At 39.6% G+C, this 23647-nt stretch overlaps 1 protein-coding gene across 3 annotated transcripts in view; it reads right to left on the bottom strand.

Moving 5' to 3' along the window:
- Positions 1–23647, bottom strand: part of TMEM131L (transmembrane 131 like) — an 83066-nt gene that overhangs the window by 15555 nt on the left and 43864 nt on the right. For 2 of the 3 annotated variants that reach the window (XM_080387147.1, XM_080387149.1), the window contains exons 8-24: positions 20512–20589; positions 18480–18633; positions 16143–16201; positions 15697–15805; positions 14627–14732; positions 13845–13998; positions 13013–13183; positions 12642–12711; positions 10566–10683; positions 9657–9798; positions 8604–8713; positions 6898–6970; positions 4636–4778; positions 3864–4006; positions 3336–3522; positions 2109–2294; positions 397–546 (exon numbers count right to left, since the gene is read on the bottom strand). In XM_080387147.1, coding sequence (XP_080243273.1) covers positions 397–546; positions 2109–2294; positions 3336–3522; positions 3864–4006; positions 4636–4778; positions 6898–6970; positions 8604–8713; positions 9657–9798; positions 10566–10683; positions 12642–12711; positions 13013–13183; positions 13845–13998; positions 14627–14732; positions 15697–15805; positions 16143–16201; positions 18480–18633; positions 20512–20589 — 2153 coding nt within the window. The remainder of the gene's footprint in view (positions 1–396; positions 547–2108; positions 2295–3335; positions 3523–3863; positions 4007–4635; positions 4779–6897; positions 6971–8603; positions 8714–9656; positions 9799–10565; positions 10684–12641; positions 12712–13012; positions 13184–13844; positions 13999–14626; positions 14733–15696; positions 15806–16142; positions 16202–18479; positions 18634–20511; positions 20590–23647) is intronic. The other variant, XM_080387148.1, reaches the window with a different exon arrangement.

Raw genomic sequence — 23647 nt, 5'->3', positions numbered from 1 at the left:
ACGCACGTGCTCAGACTTCAAACACACTTATATGCTTCACTGAGTAAGTGCCTAACTGACCATCCAAGAGGGTCAGATTCAAGGACCATTAATGTATTTTCCATTCTTTCCATGGCTGCCACACATGATGTATCCTTTACTTCCATCACATAATTTTTAACCTACGTACGACTGACAATACACAAGATTAATAAACCCTTGAGTTCTTCCATTTCTCCTTTATGAAGATCAATATACACCACAACACTGAAAGCTCTCTGAAGGAGGTTGCTTGGAACACAATCTCCTCTAAAACAGCCCACAGCAATATCAAAATACAAACAGACAGAAAGCATCACTCCACAATAAATAGGGTACGAAAAAAGGCAATTTAAAAGAAGAAAAAAGTATTTTTACTTGTAGGAATCAGAGCTGATTACGTCAACAGAGTTGCTGTTCTGCTGCGGTGAAGAACTAGGATTTGGCCTCTGTCTTGATTTCATGAACTCTGCTAGAATATACTGGGCTTGCTGGAAGGCTATCAGAATCACTCCGAGCAGGGACAAACTGCCAAAGAAAACAACAGATACTGGTGTCTACAATTCCCAGGAACATTCAGTGAAAGCTGAAAAAGCTTCTAACAAGATGCACTTTTCAAGTATTTTTTTAATACATTCTAAGTGAGAATTTACTAATTGAGAAAAACTACAGTGTAAAATAACAGTTGTAATGCTCTTTTTCATTTTTTCCTTACAGCCCTTGCTAGTTATTCTCTCCATAAAATCATTCAGCCATGAGCTCTGCCAAGAAAAAAATCTAACAAAGAAAAATATCAGTCTAAACCAGCTAATACCTGATCTGAAGATCCGTTAGAACCAAGTCTCACTACAACACAATGGCAATATATCATAGTATGATACCTATTAGTCTTCTGAGTATCTTAATTCATAACAGTTATGTCATTATATTTATTTAATACGATCTCTTTCTTTTCCTAGGGAAAATGCTGGCATAAAATGGGCTACAAATGCCACTGTACTTCTGAACCGAAACTGAAGCTGCAAAATATCCTCTCTGGTGTATTAATTACATTGCATGTAAATCGATCAGAACAAAAATCTTTGTAATTCATCAAACCACTGCCTCAATTATGCAGCATAAAACAGAATGAGAAGATCCTGATTTTTCAGATCCTTGCAGCCTCCTTCTGTTGCATCTACAACCACGTCACCCAGTCATTACTGTTGCTTCATTTGTGCTCTGTTTTCAGTGTCAAAACACCAATGCAAGCAGAAGCAGTGTGCATCAGGATCTCAGCTAGGTATATGCATCGGCACATGTATGTATCACCATGACATTCACAGTCACTGCCTGTTAGTACTGACTGCAGGAGTTCAGGGCTGGTGTGATGAAAAGACTGGATATCATCTGTGACAAACACAAAACATTCAATTCACACTACACAGTGTGGAAGGTTAATAAAGGAAGAAAAAAACCCAGTATGCATAGGATCAGAACCCTTCATTGTTGTAAAAAGGTACCAACCTCTTAAAATAAGTTCATCATGTGCAAGCAATGAGTCAGCCAACACAAGCCAAATAATCTTTCTGGGGTAGCCTATTCAGCAGTGTGCCAAGCAAAAGCTAATAATAAACATGAATATTTTTTAACAAGCGAAAGAAGCAGAAGAAAGCAGGTCTTGACTTGGTTGTCCCAAACTTTGTAAGATTTATGTTAATTTTCCAGAATGTTTAATCGACCAGTCTGCTCAATTCTATTCATGATGTTCAGATACTAATATGTTATATGTGGACCTCTACAGTGAGGGAGCAAGTCTTCCAGCAAGGGGAACATCCAGTGGGTATTCCTGTGGGGGTATCCTAGCCCTTTTTTTTTTTACCGCCTTAACACTGAAGTTTATCAGGAGGAGCAACAAGAAATGCTTGACAACTCCATCACCAGCTAATGCATCACACCTAAGATGTCACCGTCAGCTGGCAGACTCTTGGGAGACACGTGCAGTAGAGATTTAGGCCTGTCACCACTAAAAATCTAACACAAGCCAAAAGTGCTTGCTGACCTTTCACTGGCAGGTCCCTTTCAAACTGATGTAGGGGCCCTGACGTTACCTTACAAAGAGGACTGTGAGCCTCCAGAAAGACTCTTCCCAGCTGGGTCCTGGCACCACATCTGCACACAGCGGTAACAGATGGTGAGGAAGAGTCACATTGAGCGTGAAATGGAACTCCAGGTCCGCAGCAGTCACCAGCGTAAGTTCACGGATTACCCAAGAAGATGTAAAGTCAGGAGTGAATCTGTCAGGAAAAGCAGATAGAACAGGTGTTATTTTTCCACTGTAGGGCTGAATTTCATTTTCTGAAGTCACACCGATACCAAAAAGTACAAAATAACTTTTGATTTGATAACATGAAAAAAAGACAATGAAACAAGTGACGACTGTCTACTTAGACTACGCAGATGGCATCAACAGCTAGCAAAGTTTAAGACTTTTGAGGTCATTTTCAAGCAGTAACACACGTGATTTTATTGTGACTCTTCAGAATACTCTCATTACTGCGCATGTGCATGCAATCAACTCACGAAGCAAATGGTTCGTTAACCAAAACACTCTTTACCAAAAGCACAGCTGTCTAATGTACAGGCAGCATTACTTTGGAAACGGGCCAGGTACTACAGTTAAGTCTAGAACAAGGCGGGAAAGATAGAGAAAGCAGAAGGAAACATCAGATTTGTCTCTTCTTCCAGTTACTGTCTTGACCATCTCATTGTTCTGTTTGACTGCCATGGGTACTGCTAGAAGGTATGACTTGCCTTTCCAGTCGGTAGAGGTGACACGCTGTATATGAAACTAGAGTTACTGTAATACAGCAGTATTAACTATACTGATGTTTAACTCATGAATTTCACTCGACAGGATTTTAGAAAGAATCAATTCTAGACTATGTGTAATGTTAGGAAAACATGGCTAGATTGTGGCCAGGCTACTTGGAACAAGCTAGGGAACAACAATCAAATAAGTAAAAAAAGCCAGTGGCAAAGCATTTCTTAATCTTTTATTGTGACCACTCTTTTGCTTTGATTTATTACTTCATAATGCACTGATAAAAGCACGTGTGCTACTTGCTTTTTAAAAAAATGGATTCTTTTAAATAAACATTATTGCATTATCAATTTGTTAGTGTTACCCTTACTGAAAAGGAGAAATTCTTATGAAATCTGCATTCAAAGCTCACCAAATTTTGTGTATGGGTGTGCTACTGGAGTGTCTGTTACTGAAATTAATTATTCAAAATTTCCATTTAAGTTAACTTGTCAGCAAATTTGTCAGTGCTTACACAATGCTGATCTCTCGTGATGAGTTCTGAGCCAGGAAAAATTCCTGACAGTCTAACACTTCAAATCCATATCCTTGGCAACTGTAACCATTGATTTTCATTGACGAAATTGTTATAGGAAGAGGCCCGATATTCTCTACTTTGAAGTTCTTCGTAATGGATAGAATTTGCTTGCTGTCCTTCAGTTCTTAAAAGGGGGGGGGGAAAAAAAAGAATAAATATTTTACAGTGCTTAAAAATTATTTTCTTACGTTTATAAATAAATCACTATTTATACTTTCATTCTAATAAAAAATCAGAAATGACCAGCATTTTAATACAGAGTGTTAATACAGTAGCGTACTTCTAGAATTTGTAACTATCCTCAGTCAGTGTTTTGAGAAAACAGAACCTACACCTCTCATGACTAAGCTCTTCACCTTTTTCTATTTCAACATTCCATTTACCTAACATTACTGTACCGTATCAGTACCACTATGGAGTAATGCAGCCAGCTACAAAATCAGAGACCTGTTTCTTCTTACTCACGTCGTCTGCAGTCCATTAGTGTAGCTTCTGGCACCTTGAATCGAAGAGATCCTCCTGCACCAGGTAATCTTCCCCCTACTTTAAGCAATTCTTTGGCTCCAAAGCCTTCTACACTGACCACATCCAGAACAGTCAAGTTGTTTCTGCCATAATATAAGAATCAAGCAATCAGCCACTGTAACACAAATGAAGCTTGCAAAATCACAGCTTCGCCATCTGCGTAGCAACCCAAGACAACAGTGTTTCAGTAACAGAATCAGCAGCCACACCTGGATAGGTTTCCCCTAAATACAAACAGGATCACTCCAGAACCAGTCACCAGTAAATTTCTGACAGTGAAGGAACAACCTTTGTGACCACTGCCGCTGGATAACAACAGTACCACCTAGTAAAAATGATAGCTTCCTCCATAAACTCCTCTTTTCCTCCCAAGATAACCAATGTGTGGTTGCACATTAGACTCACTGAATACTTAAGTCCTATCATTATGGAGTTAAGTTGATAATAGCAAAGCCACGTAATGTGCTGCTCTCTCAACTCAAAATTGCCTCAGTACATATGCATTTTATAACCCACTCATCACCTATTAAGAAAAAAAGGCTCTATTTTTTAATGATTGAGACATAAGGCACAACGATTATTTAAGCAATTTTTATTAAACTGGAGGATTCAGACTTTCAAATTTTGACCATTTGTCTTTGCTCCAAGATTTGGCAAATTCATTTTTACCCTGCGTTGTTTGATTCTCACTTACAACTGAAACTTGGCTTACCTGATTAAAATAAGGGAAGCTACTCTTTTGTAGTCAACCGGTGTAAAAATCACACCAACTTTTCTGGTTTCCAGTGGCTGTAAACTTAACCAAAGCAGCTCAGAACTGCATTTCTTGTTGATAAGATCCTCTTGATGTGCATTCTGTTAACAAAAATGCACTTCTTACTCACAGAAAACATGTGTGTTTGAAGATCTCAACAAAGAAAGCACTACAACTTCACTTAGCACCACATAAGACATTTTTGGCATGGTGCAATAACTGCTGACTAACATGTCATACTAAAGCATTTCAATTTGACAACACGGATCATCAGATAAGGTAGTTTATTTGAGCAAAAGTTCATATTACTGCACTTATTATGAGGAATGTATTACTTCATTATTTTTTTTTTTGAAACAGCTCTTACTTGCTCAGATGGAAAAGAAATCATACAGTTCTTTCATATTATAGGGATCCTGAAACACTTCACAATGCAATGAGAACTGACACTTTACTGATTACACAGGGAAATGTGACAACCATTATACCCTCAGTGTAAGACCTGCAACTTGATTTAAGTGAGAAAGGGACTGTTGACAAATATGTTGAGTCACTGGGAACAAACCAAAGTGAACTCGCTACCACATTAATTGAAGACCAGAACTACCAGAAGTTCACTGAGCCTGTAAATCTTGTACATTTTTTTGATTTATTTTTTCAGTACTGCTGTTTGTTCTTTTTCTTTTGTTTTTTAAAAAATTAAGATACCCCCAAAACTTTCTATTCCAGAACTTTTTCTATTTTCTATTCCTTTTAGGGGTGATCAGACACCTACAGCAGTCAAAACCACCATAAACATTACAAAATGGGCTCTTGCTTGGTTGTTTTTCAACTTATGGCTGCGGTACTACTGGCTTTTCTGATTTTTTCCAGTCCAAAAGGCTTTTATTCTTAGTCTATTTTAAGAAAAAAAAAATATACAAAAAAGTTTCAGAACCTGCATTTAACAGTCAATATTTATTAAAAGCAAACCATGTATGGCATTTGCAAACTTCACCCTGTCACTCCCTACAAACAAAGACACGCATGCACTCAAATGTGAGCCTAACAATTCATTACACATGTATATAAAGTGACTAGGGAAATGACGACAAATTCAAAAATGTAAATATTAACAACTAGTGATTTGGTTAACAAGCCAAGATTCATCTCGTACATGCTGAATACCTATCTAACCATACATGTTCCCCCTAGCTCTTCTAGTCTCTAATGAAAAACAGATATTACACACATTGATGTAAAGATCTACTACTATTTTTCCATTTGGTCAAGAGTATGGTGTATGGGACTGTGGTAACTCAGTTCCACCCATTCTATCCATGTACTAGTGGAACTACCTTCTCTTTTTCAGCATGTGCCTACAGGCTAGGATTTATGAACTGCTGTCTCCTCTCTTTTACAACAACTCTTAATAACTGTTGCCAGAAAGGAAAGGTCAGCTTTGATTACTGTAGCAAACAGTCTTTTCTTTTTATAAGCTACTAATCTTTCACTAAGGTCTTAAAGCCTATATGCAGAAACATGTAACCTACATAGGACATTAAAGATGTGGCTGCAGCATGCCCAGACAGCAAGGAAAATATGTCAATTCCAGGCTTTTGCACAAACTCCAAACCCAGGAAGAAATTCTCTGGGTACCCTGGACAGTACTCTGGTTGTCAGTATATGCCAACATCCCTGATACAGCATCTTCTCTATTTCTCTTATCAATGACACAACATCTCAGGGTTTAACCACAGCTCAGCACCGGTGTGACAGAGTCAAGTGTTATCAATGCCCATGTTAAAAATGAGGCAATGAGAATCAGAGCGCACCATGACATTCCAACAGGAATCTGGGAGTTGCAATGAGACTGAGGTGAAGCGCAGAAATCCAGCCTTCTCTTCCCTTGAACTATCATCAGCTAGCTTCTGACATCACTGACTCAAAAGCCTGTCATTTCGCTGTTAGTCCCAACACCGAACGTAAACGGTGGCCTTTTCAACACGTACACACATGCATGCAGGCATGCACACATTCCCTCCTTATAGCTGTTTTTAAAACACTCAAACTCTGGAAAAAAAACAATCAATAACTGCAAAGATACAAGCCTAACAGGAGAATCACAAAAACACAATTAAATTGTTGTAAATAACACTTGGGAACAACTCAGATGTAGTGTAGCTAGAAAAAGCTTTTTCTAGTGTGTCAGAGCACTTCTATCAAAATTAGCCAACTTACCTTGGGAGAACATTCATCCATGAGCTTGAATTCAATGGTTGTGAAATTAATAGCTTGCACATTTATGCCAAACCTGAATAAACCAAACCAAACAAACAAAAAGCATCTCAAATCAGTCTGTCAGAACTACACCGACTTATATTTAACATGCTGGCATTTATTCTTAAAAAAAGAATGCTTTTACAACTGCATTTTAGCAGATGCGAAATACAGTGGAAATGCAGGCCAGCATTTTAACAGAATACACTACCAATCATTTTAGGTGGATTCTACACATTTGGAAAACAGGCAAATGGCTGGGCACTTTAGATCTCTCAGCAAAGCTGCCGATAAACTGCAGACACAATAAAGAAATAAAATTTCTAAGCCACACAAACACAAAAGCCCCAAATCTTTTTCTGCTCGCATAACTTCTAATAAATAATCATTATCAAATCTCATTAATTTACTCAAATATCCCTCTTGCTGCTCATGATTTTTATGGGATAAATTCCTATTGTCCTTCACATACTTTGTAAATCAACTTCATTTACAGCAGCTGATTATTACCTGACAGAAAATTATAAGCATGTGACATTAAGGCATTAAAAACAGATATAAGAAAACCAATAGGTAAAATTTACATTTTAGAGGACTAATGGATCTCCAGCCACTGACTTGGAAATTCACTTGTCACAACTTTCTATGACATTAGCTTAAAAAAGAGCCAGTTAGCAGACATGATTTCTGGTAAACCTAGATCTGCAGAAAGGAAAGTGTGCAGATGAAGAGAAAATGTAATTTCAAACCACAAGAAAAAGGTTACGTGGAAATTATATTTAGTATGCAAACTGACGTAGTTATTGATGTGTGTGTATATATGCACATACACATATATATGTAAAGAGATGAGGTTAAAGAAGCAATTACACCGGGATTTGAACCCCCAAGCAGCATGTTACACTTAAGCACGTGAGCAGTTCCACTGGCTTCAACCAAACAGCCAGCCCTACCAACTACACAATTTTTCAAAGTGTGACAGCCAGGGCTTACTTTGGTGAACTTCAACCCACCTCACCACACCCCTTTATACTGTTCATCAAACTTATCTAGATTTCTCATTAGATCTTCTGAGTTCTAAAACAGAAAGTTCAAAACAGTGTAGAAACATTTGCTTAGCTGGCCCTAAACATTTACAGTTGGGGTTCCTGGCTCTGGACCTTAATTCTTCTTACTGGCTCCTGTTTCCTCTTCTTCAACTACGTTTTTTACCTAAGAAAAAACTAAGAAAACTTCCTCTAGTGGGAAGGTTGAGTTACCTTCCTCCTCACTGTTTAGTCTACAGACTCTCTAATACTTCCCAACCAGACTTGCAGGAGATGCACACCCCCAATTCTGCAAGTTGCTCCCCTCACCCAGACAGCTTGCACAAGCTTGCACTAAGCTTCAGATCTTAAAGGATGACCAATTAGGTTTTGGCCGGCAACCAAACTTGCTGAAAACATGCTCAGTTTGGTTTTAAGAATGATCAGGTGCATTACAAAGTCATGCATCATATAGGGAGCTGCTCTAAATGTGATTATGTCTTCCAAAAATGGGTCAGAATGTTGTCTCCACCTAAGCTGCACTTGGAATAATTAAAACAAACAATAAGCAACAATCATAAGGCATGGCAAATAGATCTTCTAAATGGGAAAATAGTACCCTGAAATAGTTATACTCATTACCATTTGTTGAGAAGATTCAGTGAAGCCTGGGGATCAGGGTAGTAAGAAAGAGGCAGAAGCTGCAGCGTAACTGGGAAGGATGAAGGGTTTCTTAGTACAAAGTATTTTACCTAAATGGAGGGGAAAAGAAAAAAACAACACACTTGAAAATTGGAAGATAAAATAATTCAGCACTGGTAACATGTTCTGTGTTTTCAAGGGATTGAACCCGGCTTCTGTCTTAATGCAATATAATCATATGTGCACAAAACTGCATGGAACAGCAGGACATGTCACCACGTCATCATCGGCCAAACCAGCTAAGAGTGCATGAAGAACTGCATGTGCAAAAATACAGATCTCCCCTGCGCCCCAAACAACCCTTTCATTTGGATTAACACAGGCAGACATGAACAATGTTCTTCTACAGAAGAGGGTGATGTTAGTGAAGGGCCACCCTTCCTTACAGAAGTCTGAACGCAAGCAGGTTATACACATTACTATAATGACTAACAATTAAACGGCACAAAAGGAATATTGAGGTAATGCACAACAAGCACATCTGGCCCAGGCTAGTTTAGTAGTGACCTAAATCTGACAAACGAGAAAGAAACAACCATGAGGTGGTTGGAAAACACATTGCCCTGCTGATCTCTCAAGTGTTGTGCCTCTCACAAATGCTTTACCTGCTTCTGCTACGTAAGGCAGCGAGCGGCATGAGGAATGCCATTCCATAACCACACGCAGCATTAACGACAGTACACCCTATCCCCAGTCTCTTGTTCAATTATTTTTATCCCATGCATGTAAACTTGTACACTGATAGCAACTCTGAACAATTGTTAGTTAAGACTACACTGCTTTACTCCTCTTCCATATTAAAGTATTACAACTAGGTAGTTAGAGAACTCAAAGAGCCAAAGGGATACAAAACTGGTGTCTTAAATTAGACTTCAAAACATTGATCTACAAGCAGTATGAACACGTAAGCACCACCAAATGTTAACCGCACACTTTGTTATTAAACGAGCTAAGCATACATCAATTCAGAAAAAGCGTAACAACCATCCTCACCATACTACTTTTAACGGCTGTGGCACTGAAGTTGAGGGTAAGGCCAGGTTCTGTAGTCAACCGTGGCAAGAAAAAGGCAAAGGACTCCTCTTTCGGCTTCTTCTGGTAAATAAAGCGAGCTGATCCTAAAATACTTCTTCTGCTTTATTGGCAAAACCAGAAAACTTTTGTTAATTTTATTTTCTTTTTTCTTCCAAACAAAGAACAACAACAACAAAAAAGTAAAAAGATGATTTGCCAGGACCTACAATTATGTCAACTAATCTTTGATTGAAAATGTTCTTCACAAAATAAAGCCCATAAAGCTGTTACCTAGTAGTACAGAGTCAGTGTAATTTATGTGCATCCCCTGAGGGTCCACTTTTCCACCTGCAACACGACTAGTTTTCAAAGCTCCACCTCTTTATTCTGGAAAGGGGCCAATGTCACTGATGCGCCACCCTTACAAGAATTGCTCAGTCACAGTGACTGCATCCTCCCCAGCATCCCCAGTATGCAGTATCCATTAGGGCAGGAACTAAATACCATAAAAGATATTGAAAGATCTTGATCCTGAAAAGACTACTATACCACCTCGTTGGACTCACACAATTTCATAAATGACGTGGTAAGACATGCTCTGCCTGCTTTCATACTGGGTAGCTGTGGTGGGGTTATTATAATCAGAACATTATTTACATTCTGAAGTTTGGGAATCTGAAACATTTACTCATGGCTGGCAGCGCCTTGAAATGGAAGCTGGGGGTGTCTGGGGTACTCTGCAACTCCAGCTGCTTCAAAGTAACTAACTTTTAAGTGCAGGTAGGTCAAAAACGTTTTTTCTAATTACAAATACTTCAGAGCAGAAATATTATTTCTTACAACACTGTACTGGCTTGAATTGAGAACCTCAACAGATGCTATACAGACCTGCAGGCTTCCCCATGTCTTATTTTTTGCCATCTTTCATAAAGGTCACTTGCAAGCTCAGAATCCACATCCCAGGCAGAACGGTCCAGAGACAGACTCTTTTGCCAAAGCAGATTTGCTAAAACAATAACAGATTTTTCATATTTTTACAGAGATAACATTTACTCCTTTCATCAATCTACTTCTGAACATGAGTAATCAGTACCTGCAAAGGGTCTTGACACAAAAATAGAAAAAGGTAACCACTTTCTCCCTTCAAAGCAAGCATATGTGAGGGTATATATATTATCATACAAATCTGATTCACTTAAAGAAATTATCTGAGAAACAACAGCAGTTCTATATGCGAACAAGAGTATGGGTATTGCACAAGCTTTGTATGCTCTAAGTAAGCCCATTTTATTGCTGCTGTTTCTAATGGATGCCATTGATCAGTCATCATGTTATCAGTATTCTTTACACAGAACTCTCCACTGATGCCAATCAAGTACCAAGATTATATACTAGTCCCTACCTAGTGGTACAAAATTATAATATCACAGCACAGCAGGGAGCAAAACAAAGCCCAGTTTGGCAGAAATGGTGTTTTCATTTCAGCTTCTCTTTCTGGTGTGCTGGTAATTGTCTCAAATTCTTCTTAAGATAAAATTGCAAGGCTTTAAATCAGTCTAAAGATTAATGCCTTTTAGAAAGAGTAGACTCACATTGGTTCAAGCATTTTCACATAGCAGAAAGGAGTTAGAAAAACAACTTTCTTCTGAAAGAAAACAGAAATGGCTTATTTTGAAAATACATGCACTATTTTATAATCCTTAGTGTCTGAAGTAACCAATTGAGATTAACGATGATTGGAATAATGCAGTTCTTTAGGTCAGTATTTTCAAGCTTGTGCATTAGACTTTTCTATTTAACAAATACTAGTATCCTAAATCAGAAGGCAGAATATCTGTACGTAAAGGTCTGATTACGTGTATTTTTAGAATGGAAGGAATGTAAGCAGGAAGGACTCACTTCTAGCAGCAACATTCCTTTATACAGATTAAAAAAAAAATAATCAACAAACAAAACTCTAACACTTGTTTCTAAGATATGTACCTAAGTGTGCATAGGTATCAGTAATTCTTCAAGCCACATGTTTCCATATGTCATCTTAATTCTCACCTCAACTCTCCTTTTTACGTTTGACTGATTACTATCGCCTTCTTCATAGCCTCATATGAAAATACATTTTAGGAAAGCATCATCTTGAAAAAACACTCAGCAGAGCACTCAAACGTTTACAGCCTATGGCACCCAGCTGCCTACTGAAAATCCTTACTGAGCAGAGTTTAAAAAAACCTCCACTATTCTGAATCAGCTTTCATCAAATTCAACATTCATCAGGCAGTATCATGCCCGTGTAATACTTAACACTGTATTCTGGAAAATGCCAGCCAGGTATTTAAAACAGCTCCCAGCATTACAGTATCTGGGGGTAGATTCCTCAGTTCCAGAAAGAATGAGACCCCTTCTTTCTATTTCACATGATGCACCATTAAGGATGCTGTCTTATAAGCCTGATAATCATCTTTCACAGAAATCTATGAAATTATTGCTGCGAGAAACATATTTAACTCTGGCTAAAGGCAGAATATTGGTCAACATTTGTTTTTCATCAAAGACTTCCCAGGATCTGGACCCAGAGTATGCACATTTTCTAATCATACTGAGCTAGTTGACAGCTTTATCATTCTACCTCAACATCTCCAGACAACATGTGTATGAAGAAAGCAAGGAGCAGTACATTACCAATGAGAACTTACAGGACAATATTAAGTCCCCAAAAAATGTTTCAAGACAGAACAATAGCTTAGCATGTGCTATAGAATAAGAGGTATGAAATACTGCACAGTGTACTCAATACAGGTCACTGAAATCGCTTTATATACTCCCAGAAAAGTAGATATTTTTAAAAGACATAAAACTAAGTACTTGTAATGAGAATATTGAGATTGTTCAAACAAGTCCTGATACATAAAATGAATTTTCTATAATAAACCTACTGTCAGATGCCAAAAAAACCCAAGACAAGCCTACCTGAATCAGACTTTCCCAAGTAACACTGAATATCACAGTAGGCAGTTGCTTCAAAATGAAGATCTCCCTGCTGGAAAAACAAAACAAAACCCACAACTGAGATATGGCAAAACAAGAGGACAAATTCCAGTTTCTCAGTGCACAACTTGGGTAAGTCAAAGACGACAATGAAGGCTGTGTAGAGAACTGCAGTTCCATCTCTGTTCAGCTCTGGGGGCTTAAACTCTCAAGCTACAGAACGGTTTTCACAGAGAGGTCTGGTACTGAGTTTTTCTTTTGGGACTAATGGACATGTTTCTGGCCTAAGAAAGTGGCTGCTGCAGTTTGGTTTGCAGTGCACAGTCATCATTCAACACAACTGAATACGGTACCTTGGACACAGTCGAATATATCTGCAGAGGTATTTCAAACATTACTCCCACATTTGTGGTCAAACAAATACTAGAAAGCACATTTGTTACAACGTCTTTCACACCGAGCTTCAAAGAAAATACATTCCAGCAGCCTGGAGGTAGAGTCAAAGGTTCGGCAAAGTTCAGAATCTAGAAAGAATCAAATGACAACTGAATTAAAATTGGTACAAGTATTTTTGGTGCAAGCAGTACCTTGAAGAATGTAAACTTTCTCTTCCTTCATGTTTTTGCTGTTATTACACACACATATGTGCCCATAACTGATCCAAGCAGTGCACATATGTAAATCTCCTATCTAAATATACGAAGAGCCAATTAGATGCCTACATCATATGCTTATTCATAAACCAGATTTGCCTGGTTTGAATCAAGCAATTGCACGAGTAAATTATTGGCTTCGCCTTCTAAACTTCAAAGCTCATCTACGTATGAAAGACTTCCATTACCATTACAGCCTATGAAGAAATGCTGAATCCTATAGAGCACAAACACATGCAACAATTCTGAGAACAGAGCAATGGTCTATAATTTGATGCATCTGTAGCTGCAATTCAAATGAAAGAAAGTTGCTAATAAAACAACACAAAACCAAGCCGGACAGTGAATAATTCCTATTGAGAGAGTGAGCTTGTCAGAACTTAACAGTTACAGGTTTACATATACCTTTATTTTTAACTGATTTTAACCAGCTCTGAGAACACAGAGCTCTTCAAACAATCTATTCTGTATGTCAGAGTACTGTATCCTTCATCAAAGACAAAACATCATATGAAGCAGAAATAATACTTACCTTTAAAATGTTCTTCACTTCTCTGGCGATGAAGACTTCATTCAGTTCAATGCTGAAGTCAAAATTGTTTGTAAACCATATGGACCAAAACCCTGAAGTATTATGGTGTGGTTCTATATGAAACAATGCTGCAGAAGGATCTACGTCAAAATACCTGTAAGTAAATACAGAAATAAAAATAAATACATCTGCAATTGTCCTTGAGCACGCATAAGCGGTCCACAGAAGAGAACTGTAGTATTCCAGCATAACAAGGCTCTTTTAAGGTTTTAAGGAGAAAGAACAAAATTATTTCCTTTGGAATACCTACATATAATATCAGAGTAAAAATTGACAAGTACAGTATAAAAGAGGTAGGCAGGTAATCACTCTACCCCCTTGCTATGCTATAGTACAACATTGCCTACTGCTCCGTGATGTGGTAGTTTTGATGAAATTAGCAAAAGATGAATGAAGAAAAGACTACAAATTTTTTCTGTAACCATCCTGCTTCTGCACTGGAGTGGAAATTTTATCACAGACTCTAAGCAACATTTATATGATATGGGCTGCTAAGGCGTCTCCTAAAATTCTTCCTGGATAAACTACAGAACTATTGCTTGAAATATCACAAGTCCGTTTCGGCAAATGACACAGCAACAGTAGGAAGAAGCCTCTTCACTGTCCTTGGAATCGCTGGGTGACAAAGCAAGTTAATCTCATCTCTTAAAAGTAGGGTACAGTATTATTCTTATAATATCAGTGAATGTTAACAAACAAACAAAAATCCACTGTCAACCTACCCTTCCATCACAGGACAGGAAAGACAGGCTTTTAGTGTTGCAGTGCCTTCCAACAGATTATTCCTCTTGCTGTCAGCGTAGGGACTTTCCCTGCCACAGGATGCAGCTGGGCAAAGAACAGACACGCAGGAGAACACATCAGCCAGAGCGAAAGCACATCTACAATGATTTTTATGTGAGGATTTGGAAGAACACTACAAAGTGGAATATTTGCTGATCCAATTCTCACATAGGTGAGCAAAGCATCTAATTGCTTATGTCCTAATTTTCAGAGGTTCCAAACCTTGCTTTAAGAAGAATTTATGAATGCTATACACCTTCAAAAAACATGCACAACAAGGTCAAGAAGAGTGACCTGATCAGTTTTAACCACGTGCCACTGGCACAGCAATTCTTACTTATCTGTGCACACCACCTCTTTTTAATAAATCAAAACTGTTCTGAAAAAAAGAATGACTTAATATATATTCCCTTCTTTCCTATTTCTTGCCTTTTTTTGCTAGGAAAAAACAAGTCCCCGAGTATCATTATGAAAGCAGCCTGCTTCACAAATGTTTAAAGTCTATGCACTGCAGTCTAGTGGTCAGAATAGGAAACAGGCTGGAGTTAGCAATGCTTAAATGTTAATCTTTGCTCTTCCACAAACATGCCTGGTCTCAGGCAAGCCGCTTCAATGATCCTGCCAAGAAATGTCATAGAAAATGACCACCCAAGCACAATAGCCTTTTTAGAAAATACATTGGAAACAGAAAAATAACCACAAATTATAAAAGTATGCTGAAAAAGCATATTCAATAATTATGCTTACTGTAAAATCAGCTAACATTTTAGCAAACGTTTTCTTCCCCTTTTTGAAATATGTATAGCTTAGAGCCTTCAACTGGCATAAGAGGAAGCGTATATACATAAAAATGGTGGAAACAATTAGCAGAAAGAATTCATCGTCCTTCTCAAAAGTTCAGACAAGTTGATTTTGAGATCTTTCAGGGTCTTTATCTGCTGGAAAAAGCTACCCTTTTGTAATCAAATCCTGTTTAATCATATTATCTGTAAGTATACATATCCTGTACCTTTACAAGGAATAGAAGCAACTTTTGTAAAGTTAGTAGATGATGAAGATAGCAGTACTGGCTCAAACTCCACAGGTGATGTGTCTTTTTGTGACAACTGCCGTATTCCCTGCATGAAGACAAGACACAATAATCCTTCTAGCAGTACTACCATTATTATTGTAGCTCCTGTATTAGTGCATCCTCTTGTCATATTTGCAAGCCAATATCTGCCCTTTTCTCACATCTTCTAAATCAACCCCTGGATTTTTATTCAAGTTAACAGCTCTCATGTCTTAAAAAAAACAAACAAACCATCACTGAACTACAACTAATCATCTAAAAGATCTATTAGATGTTTGCCACCACCAAAATCAATCTGCCACTAGAGAGTAAGCCAGCAGGCTGATTAATTTCCCAATGAAATTCAACACCCTAAAACACAACATCCTGAAGCCCATGATTACCTGTATATGCACAAGGCTGTTCCCAGAATGCATGACATACACATCTACTGAGGAATGACCTGTCCAAAAGAATGAACACGGAGGTAAGTTCACAAGGATTGAAACATTCTTGCTTTGTCAGATACTCCTATGAGCAGCAATCCTGATTTAAAATTTAAAAATCTTTGTGTGACAGCTACCCTTGTGAAAAGGAGAAACTATTCATGTCTTGAGCTGGCGATTGTTTCATAAAGGAGTAAAAATCCACTCAACAAGGCTTTTGGCCGCAAATATAAAGTCAAGCATCAACAGGGAATCTTCCTTCACGGCATCTTAAATTCAAGATGGACCACAACTCCCCCCCTTTGCTACAGGCAGGGAGACAGGAGGCACAAATGAAGAAAAGAAGGATGGCTGACACTGCCATAAATTTTCTAAGTCTAAGGGCCACCCTACCAATAGTACAACAGAGGCCAGTAAAAAACTCTTGCGTACATGCACACAGCTATGCAAGATCCTGGCTCACCTCCTTCGAACAGCAAACATTCTCCAGAGACAATGTGAAGCCAGATTTGGTGCTTAACAGCTTTTGGGCTTAAAACAGGAATTGTCCTATCACTTGGTAGGGTAGTGTTGTATTGACTAAAGCAACAGCAGATAGGTTTAACTCAGCTTTCACCTGCTGATAAGGTGGTACAGCTATTTCACCTGCTGATAAGGTGGACTACCCTTTGCCACTGGCAAAGCTATGTTCTCATCCACAAGACACTACGAAGATGTAGAGCACCAAAAGAACAATAGACAACTATTATACCACGTTGGTCACCACACTTCCATGAAGGAAGACTGAGTTCTAGCCCTGGCTTATACCTGAATTACACCAGTAGGTGCAGGCTGACATAAAAGGACATTCTCTCAATTCACCAGGCACAATTTCTAATAAGGAGAGGGCTTTACTCAGCTGCTTGAAAGCAAAACTACATGTACCAGCTTCCAAAAGAGGGTTCAAGATTTCACTGAGTGAGCAGATGCTCCACATACCCTGAGCTGTTTAAAGCACGTAACTCTTCTTCAACCTTTCCAGCTGGCTAGCTCCCCTGTGCAGACCTTGCCTACCTGCTGTCCCACTCTAGGTGCTAACACGCGCTGTACACTGAGACTAACACAGCACCTTGCCTTCTGTCGTATCCTTCCCTCAGGACCACGTCTCCCATTTAATCACACAAGCAGAAGGCAAGCAAGCATTGCTGTTTGATATGGTAAAGCCACCAGCAGTACTGATGAAGCAAGACATGGAACTTTCCACCAACAGCAAGTCCAAAGGGCTTATATGACCAACCTCTAACACAGCGAGGATTGCATTATACTTAACAGAAAATAGCCTTAAGAACATACTTCTTATGTTATCTTTAAGCAGCAAAAGTGTTAACAGTGAGCACCCCGACATGACAAATATGAACAATCCCCTACCAGCAACAGAAGAGAAGTACATTCACAACTCAACATTAACAAAGCACTGGCATCTCACCAGCAGGAAAACAAGGTTTACAGCAGGCTTTCCATTTCAGTTTCAGCGCCATCTAAATATCACATCACAGAATAGGCACAGAAGGAACAGTATATCTTGTTTTGTGACTGTATCTTGAACAGAATTTCTCAAAAGACAAAAAGATCTTATCTTTTCTAACTAGTATGCTAAAAATATTATTTTAAACCGGATTCTTAAGCAGGTCTTTCTTCTCCTTCTTCAATCATAAGTAAAACTGGCAGATATTGTAAAAAAAAAAAAAAAGCTATTCAAACAGACTGCAAAGCCCTACAAATAATTTAAAATCCCCTGGGTTTAGAGGACTTCTTCACCCAATAACTGTAGCATAAAAAAAACGCAAGGAGTTGATTGTTTTGCCTGTGGAATTCTAATTTACAAGAACAAATGATGAGTGCGCCTGTATTACCACATTACCCTACTTTCCACAATGGCCACTATCCCCAGTACTGTACAAACTTCATAGTCCTATTATGGTTAACTTAATTAACGGGAAACCAGAAATGCAGTTGTAGAAAATGAAGGACCATGACATCCTTCCATACCATTTAAGCAAATGCATAAGCATGGGGGACTAAAGACTGGAACAGATGTAGCTTACAAGTTTACTATCGTTACCTTTATGAAGGCTGCGCTTACAGTAACTGCCCTAAACAAAATGGCTGACAAGCTCTGTTTAACTAAACTGATTTGTCTTCCCTTACTCGCAACATCTGACTCACACTGAATTTGATTCAGTTTAGCCCATCAAATTACAACTCAGGTAATAAAATCAAATTCTACTGCGATTAACAGTTGTATTTAGGACTTACCCGAGGTCTTCGTTTTTTCCATTGCTACGTAAACTACAAAAAGATTCTCCAGTAAGTATTGCCTGTGCTCCACAAAATCTTGTTGGGCATTTTCCATTCTTACCATTAAGCTCATTTCTAGCAGCACTGGGTCACCGGACATAAAACAGCAACTCTGGAGCGAGACAAGGAGATATGGTGTGTGTGTGGTGGCGGAGGGAACAGGAAAAATTCATTATAGTAAGGTATCTTGAGAAGTTAATCAAAGGTATTATCTAACAAACAAGGTTTGCAGCACCAAAGGGCTAGCAAAACAGGAGTAATTAGGACCTCTGCTAAAATCTCAGCAGAAACCAAAGACACAGCGGGTACAGACAGCACAGCAAAAACAAAGATGAAAACCAACTAAAACAGACACTGGACCTTGAAAGAATGCAAATTTATACTGTCTTAGCCAGTCTCACCTCAGGGACTGCAAAACAGTTTCCTTTGTAAAATCCTCTGCCTTGAATAATATGTGTCATAAACAGACTGATGCATGTGTCTTAATGGTAGGAAGACAGTTCATGTTCCCTGGTCTGTTTATAGTTAATTTTTCCAAATCTTGTGTTTTTTGTCTCCATTTCTCACTGAAGTAATTTTAAAAAAACAAACATACATGTACAATTCTTAACAGAAAACACTGCCTGGCTAGAATACTTCAGATAAATACAAATAGGATCCTATTTCCTTCTCTAAGTAGTGGCTGCTGTTAAGACAGCGGAGTCTTGGCAACTACAAAGACAGGACAGCATTTCACAAAAAATTAAAGCAACAAATCAAAACAAAACTAGACAATCAATGGTGAGTAACATAAATTGGTCCTGCGCGGCACCATGAAGGTTACTAAAATGCTCCGATGCCCAACCGGGAGGACTAATTTGGTCGGGTGGAAGAGGAGGAGAGACCCCCGGCCCCCGGCAGGGGGGCTGCTCTCCGAAGCTCCCCCAGAACACCTCCAGCTGACCTGGAGTGCTGCAAGGAGGCACAGCGGGAGTGGGGAAGCATCTCTGGTAACAAGGTGTCCGTTCACCACTCGCACAGCACCCAAGAAATCCTCAGCACTTGGAATGGCTGCCAGGAGCTGGAGCGAAGGCTGCTGTGAAGACCGGAGCGCAGGGATGGGGTGCCCTCGGGAAGCTCGCAACAGAAAGCGGGCAACCACACTGCGCGCCATCTCGGCCGCTCAGGTGCCCTCATGCCTGGCCTTACCCACCAACCAACGCAAGGATCACACACGGGACTAACACAGCGCAGGACCCCATGCAACGTGCAACATACAGAGAAACACCTGCGGAGCCTGGGCCTCCTCACGCCTGACGAGAGAAAGGTGCCGCAGACGGCGGCACGGGCCTATGTGTCTGACCCAACAATCACCCCACCGAGCACCGCCGTGGCTGCCAGCCAGCGCCCGTCTACTGTGTGAGGGCGTTTGAGGAGAGAGGGCAAGAGGAGCTTTGGATGGCACTGCCCAGGAGGAGCAGACCTCCTGTACTGGAGGCTCAGGGCTTTAGGAGGACTTTTTTTCTGCTAACAAGCTGTCCCCTCCTCAGCTCTGCCCCACGCCATGGCCACCCCCAGAGCCCCCTGAGCCCAGACAGCCCACTGCACCCTTCTCGGCAAAACGATCCCAGGTCAGCACGAACCAGAAACATGTGAAACGTTTCTGAAGAAAAGAAATTACAGGAATCCGATCACTTTTGTACTCCATGTAAGCGCTGCAACACCTACGCGTTACAACACTTAGCCTGTTTGGCTGGGTTTCGGTTTTTCCAGAGGACTGGGTGTCTTTTTCTACCTCCCCCTCTCCTGAAGGTTACAGTGTGATGTGTGTGACATTTTATTTATACCACAGGGTATGGTTTTATGCATAGCTAAAAACATAATTCCTCTTTAAACTGAGACAATGGAAATTGCACTGTGGCTAGAACTTCTAGAGTTCTGGGAAGTGCCCCTTTAAACTTGCATTAAAATAAGATGACTTAAATAGATACAAAATGATAATAAAACACACCTTAACTTGCTGATATGCGTCGTTAGGTAAACTGCATTCAAGGTGAACACGTAAGAGGCTGGCATTCATAGTTTCTGCCTGCAAGAAAGAGAAGAAAACATCAAGCACATTGCTTCAAAAGACATTATATAAATCTGATTCACACACCGTAATTTATAAAGATAATAGAACTGTTTCCACACGTGTAACACAGCAACATAAGGAAATGTTTAAAAATAAATACAATTACTCTGTACAGTAGGCCTCCAATCAATCTCCAGTTCTCAGGAACTCCATCAATATCTACTTACTTATCAAACTATTGTTATACATGATTACTAAATATTTATAGAGCATCAACATGAGCAACCCTTTCATATGCTTTCACATGTTGATGAACTGTGTTCAACACAGTCTTTTTGTGTAATACAAAGGCTTCTTTCCTTGTTTTCTGTGTATTTTCTTTGCTGATTGGATACTGCAATACAGCTGCTAAGCCAAGAACATGATGTTTCTGTTTGATACACAGGCTTCATGCCAAAATGGACAGAGAGAAAATACTTGTTTTGCCTTTTTATTGATTGGAAAGGAAAAATAAAAGAAAAGATGACATTGATTGTGCCAGCTTGTAAAGCACTCGTAAATCTAACAGGGCAACAGAACTGACAAAGCCAAGCACAGTTCAGGAAAGCTATCTGGAAACCTGGACCACCAAATTACTTGCACAAACTGCTCCACCAGTATATTTTGATTCTAAATTAAGAAGACAAAACAAAGTTAGAATGACAAACCTGTCACTCTATCAGTGCCTTAATTACAGCAAAATTACCAGGTGATTTTAAGACTGATGTGGACTCCCCACCCCACCCTGACCCATTTCACTTGTGGTGCTGAATTAAATATCTGAGCGGGGTATCTGCAGGTTCAAGTTTCTGAAGGTGTCAGTGCAACTGACTGAAGAATTTCAATAATTTGATGCTGCAAAGCGAAACTGTGAAGAAAAGTTTCGGAAGCATCCAACACCCTATTTTGCATCTCCCTGGGACAGTCAGGAGGGGACAGGGTGCATGTGCACAGAGTGCAGGTCTACCACACACGTGGCATTTCATGGGGTCTAGTTTTATAAAAGCAAAGCCAAAAGGAAGCCAACATACATTCTGCGTTCCCGATTCAACCAGATTTCATACCAAAATGACTGGGGCTTCACACAAGAGGGCGATGTAACCTCTGCAAAGCTGTTCAGCAGCGACCCAAACTTTGTCCCCAGTGCAGCTCTCCCGGGACAGAAACCCCTGTCAACTCCTTTCTTTTTTTACAAACGCTTTTGTCCTCATCAGATTTTGAGAGAATAAAAAAACCAAAACATTTGATTCCAAAACATGCACCACTTACTAACCTCTCATGGCCATGACTAGTAGTGGAGTTTTAACAAGACACTAAGATCTTATGAAAAGCAACTTTGTGGGTCACTTTCTGGTCAGATCAACCTTTACGCTTAGAATCCCCTTCTCTGTGGTTCTTGAGAGAATGCTACTGCTGCCACGGTCCTAAATAAGGAGTTGTTAGCCCTTATTCAACACTATTGTAGTTTAAAGTAGTTTAAGACCCCACACCCCTAAAAAAAAAAAAAAAAAAATCAATAGTAAGTTAAATCACATTTTTCCAACTTTTTTTTTTCTTGACCTGGCATGTATCTGCATGGGAAGCTGCTGTCACCTTAAAATTGAAGCTCCTAATCTAACACACATTGGGGGGGGGGGGGGGGGGAGTGTAATTGGGGTGTATTATGTTGATCTATTTTCTACAGGAATTTTCTGTTTCTCTTTGTGAAGCTATTTTCAGAAAAGGAAAAAGGTTTTCATTTATCTAAGGCAGACAACAGACGCATAACTGCCATGCCCACTATCTTACAACACTGGTAGGATGGCTGTGTTAACCATAAAGAGCAGATAAAGCATCTGAGAAGAAAACACCGTCAGAAGCAGAGTTTCCAAGATGACAAAACCAGGACCATGTCCACGTCTTCCAGCAGTGCAAGCACTCCGTTTACACCGTAAATACCACTGCCTGTGAATCAGAGCAGAGAGCTGAGTTACGCAGCGTATGTTTGCACCAGAGGTGAACTGAAAAGGAGAGGCACGGCACAAGGGGAAAAGTTAGAAAGACCGCTGCAAAGTGTACAGCCACTGCAACTTCATTACCTGGTGTCTCTGTTTTTTATTAGGTATGCATGCATGCACACATACTTGCACGTATACACATAGTCAGCACCCACAAATCCTATATGAACTGAATACAGAAGTCTGATAGAAGCCACACAAATTAAATTCTTGCCAGTTTTGGTAAGACCTTACATTTAAATTTTTTTTAAAAAGAGGCCTCTTTCAAAAAAACTCTAAAAACATGAACCATCTGACCTGCAAGGAGCCCCGCTGAAGATCTAGGATTCTCAGTGGGGGACAGTACAGTAGGCAATTACTAACTGATCCCTCAAAAAAAAAAGAGACAGAGCAGCAACAGACCAGCTGGTGCAGGCCAACTCAACAACCACCAAGCAACCACAGACCCAAGGTCACTTTTAGGGGTAGAATTCCTTATTCTGCCTAAGGTGCTCTGTCAAGCAGACATGACTCTATACAAGATTTTCACAGAGATATTCCTGCATCATTACCAGGACTGTAGAGCTCAAACCACTTCCTGGGGTTTGGCTACAGTGTAATTAGAAAAGAACAAACATTGAACAAGCCTTCCCTTCTTCCTGCAGGCTGATACTTCAGCTTCTCTCCTGGACAGTCCTTGGCCCTAAAGAGTTATTTTCACTCTGAATGGTGTTAATGAGCTGTCTCTGCAATAATGATTCAGCAGAGTTTCATCAGTTTTTTGCAGACAGTTATCAGGATGGCACACCAAGAAAACCCCACAGTCCTACTACCTTCCTTCTCCACGCCCAAACACCACACTTGCACATATTTGCTTCTCTGATTCTGCATACAACAGCACAAAACATAGCTTAGGGAGTCTTGGGTTCCCGACAGTACTTGCATTATTTCCTATGTTGTTTGTTCATAAACTCTGAACACCTCTGGGAGATCAGCAAAGTGATGCCTGTGTCTCCTAAGGCAAGACATTCTGCCCTGCAGGTCACTCCTCCATTGAC

Source organism: Falco punctatus (genome assembly GCF_963210335.1).
Source record: "Falco punctatus genome assembly, chromosome: 1".
Lineage (NCBI taxonomy): Eukaryota > Metazoa > Chordata > Aves > Falconiformes > Falconidae > Falco > Falco punctatus.
Note: the sequence above shows the minus strand (reverse complement) of the source record. Positions and strands in the feature narration are given on the sequence as shown.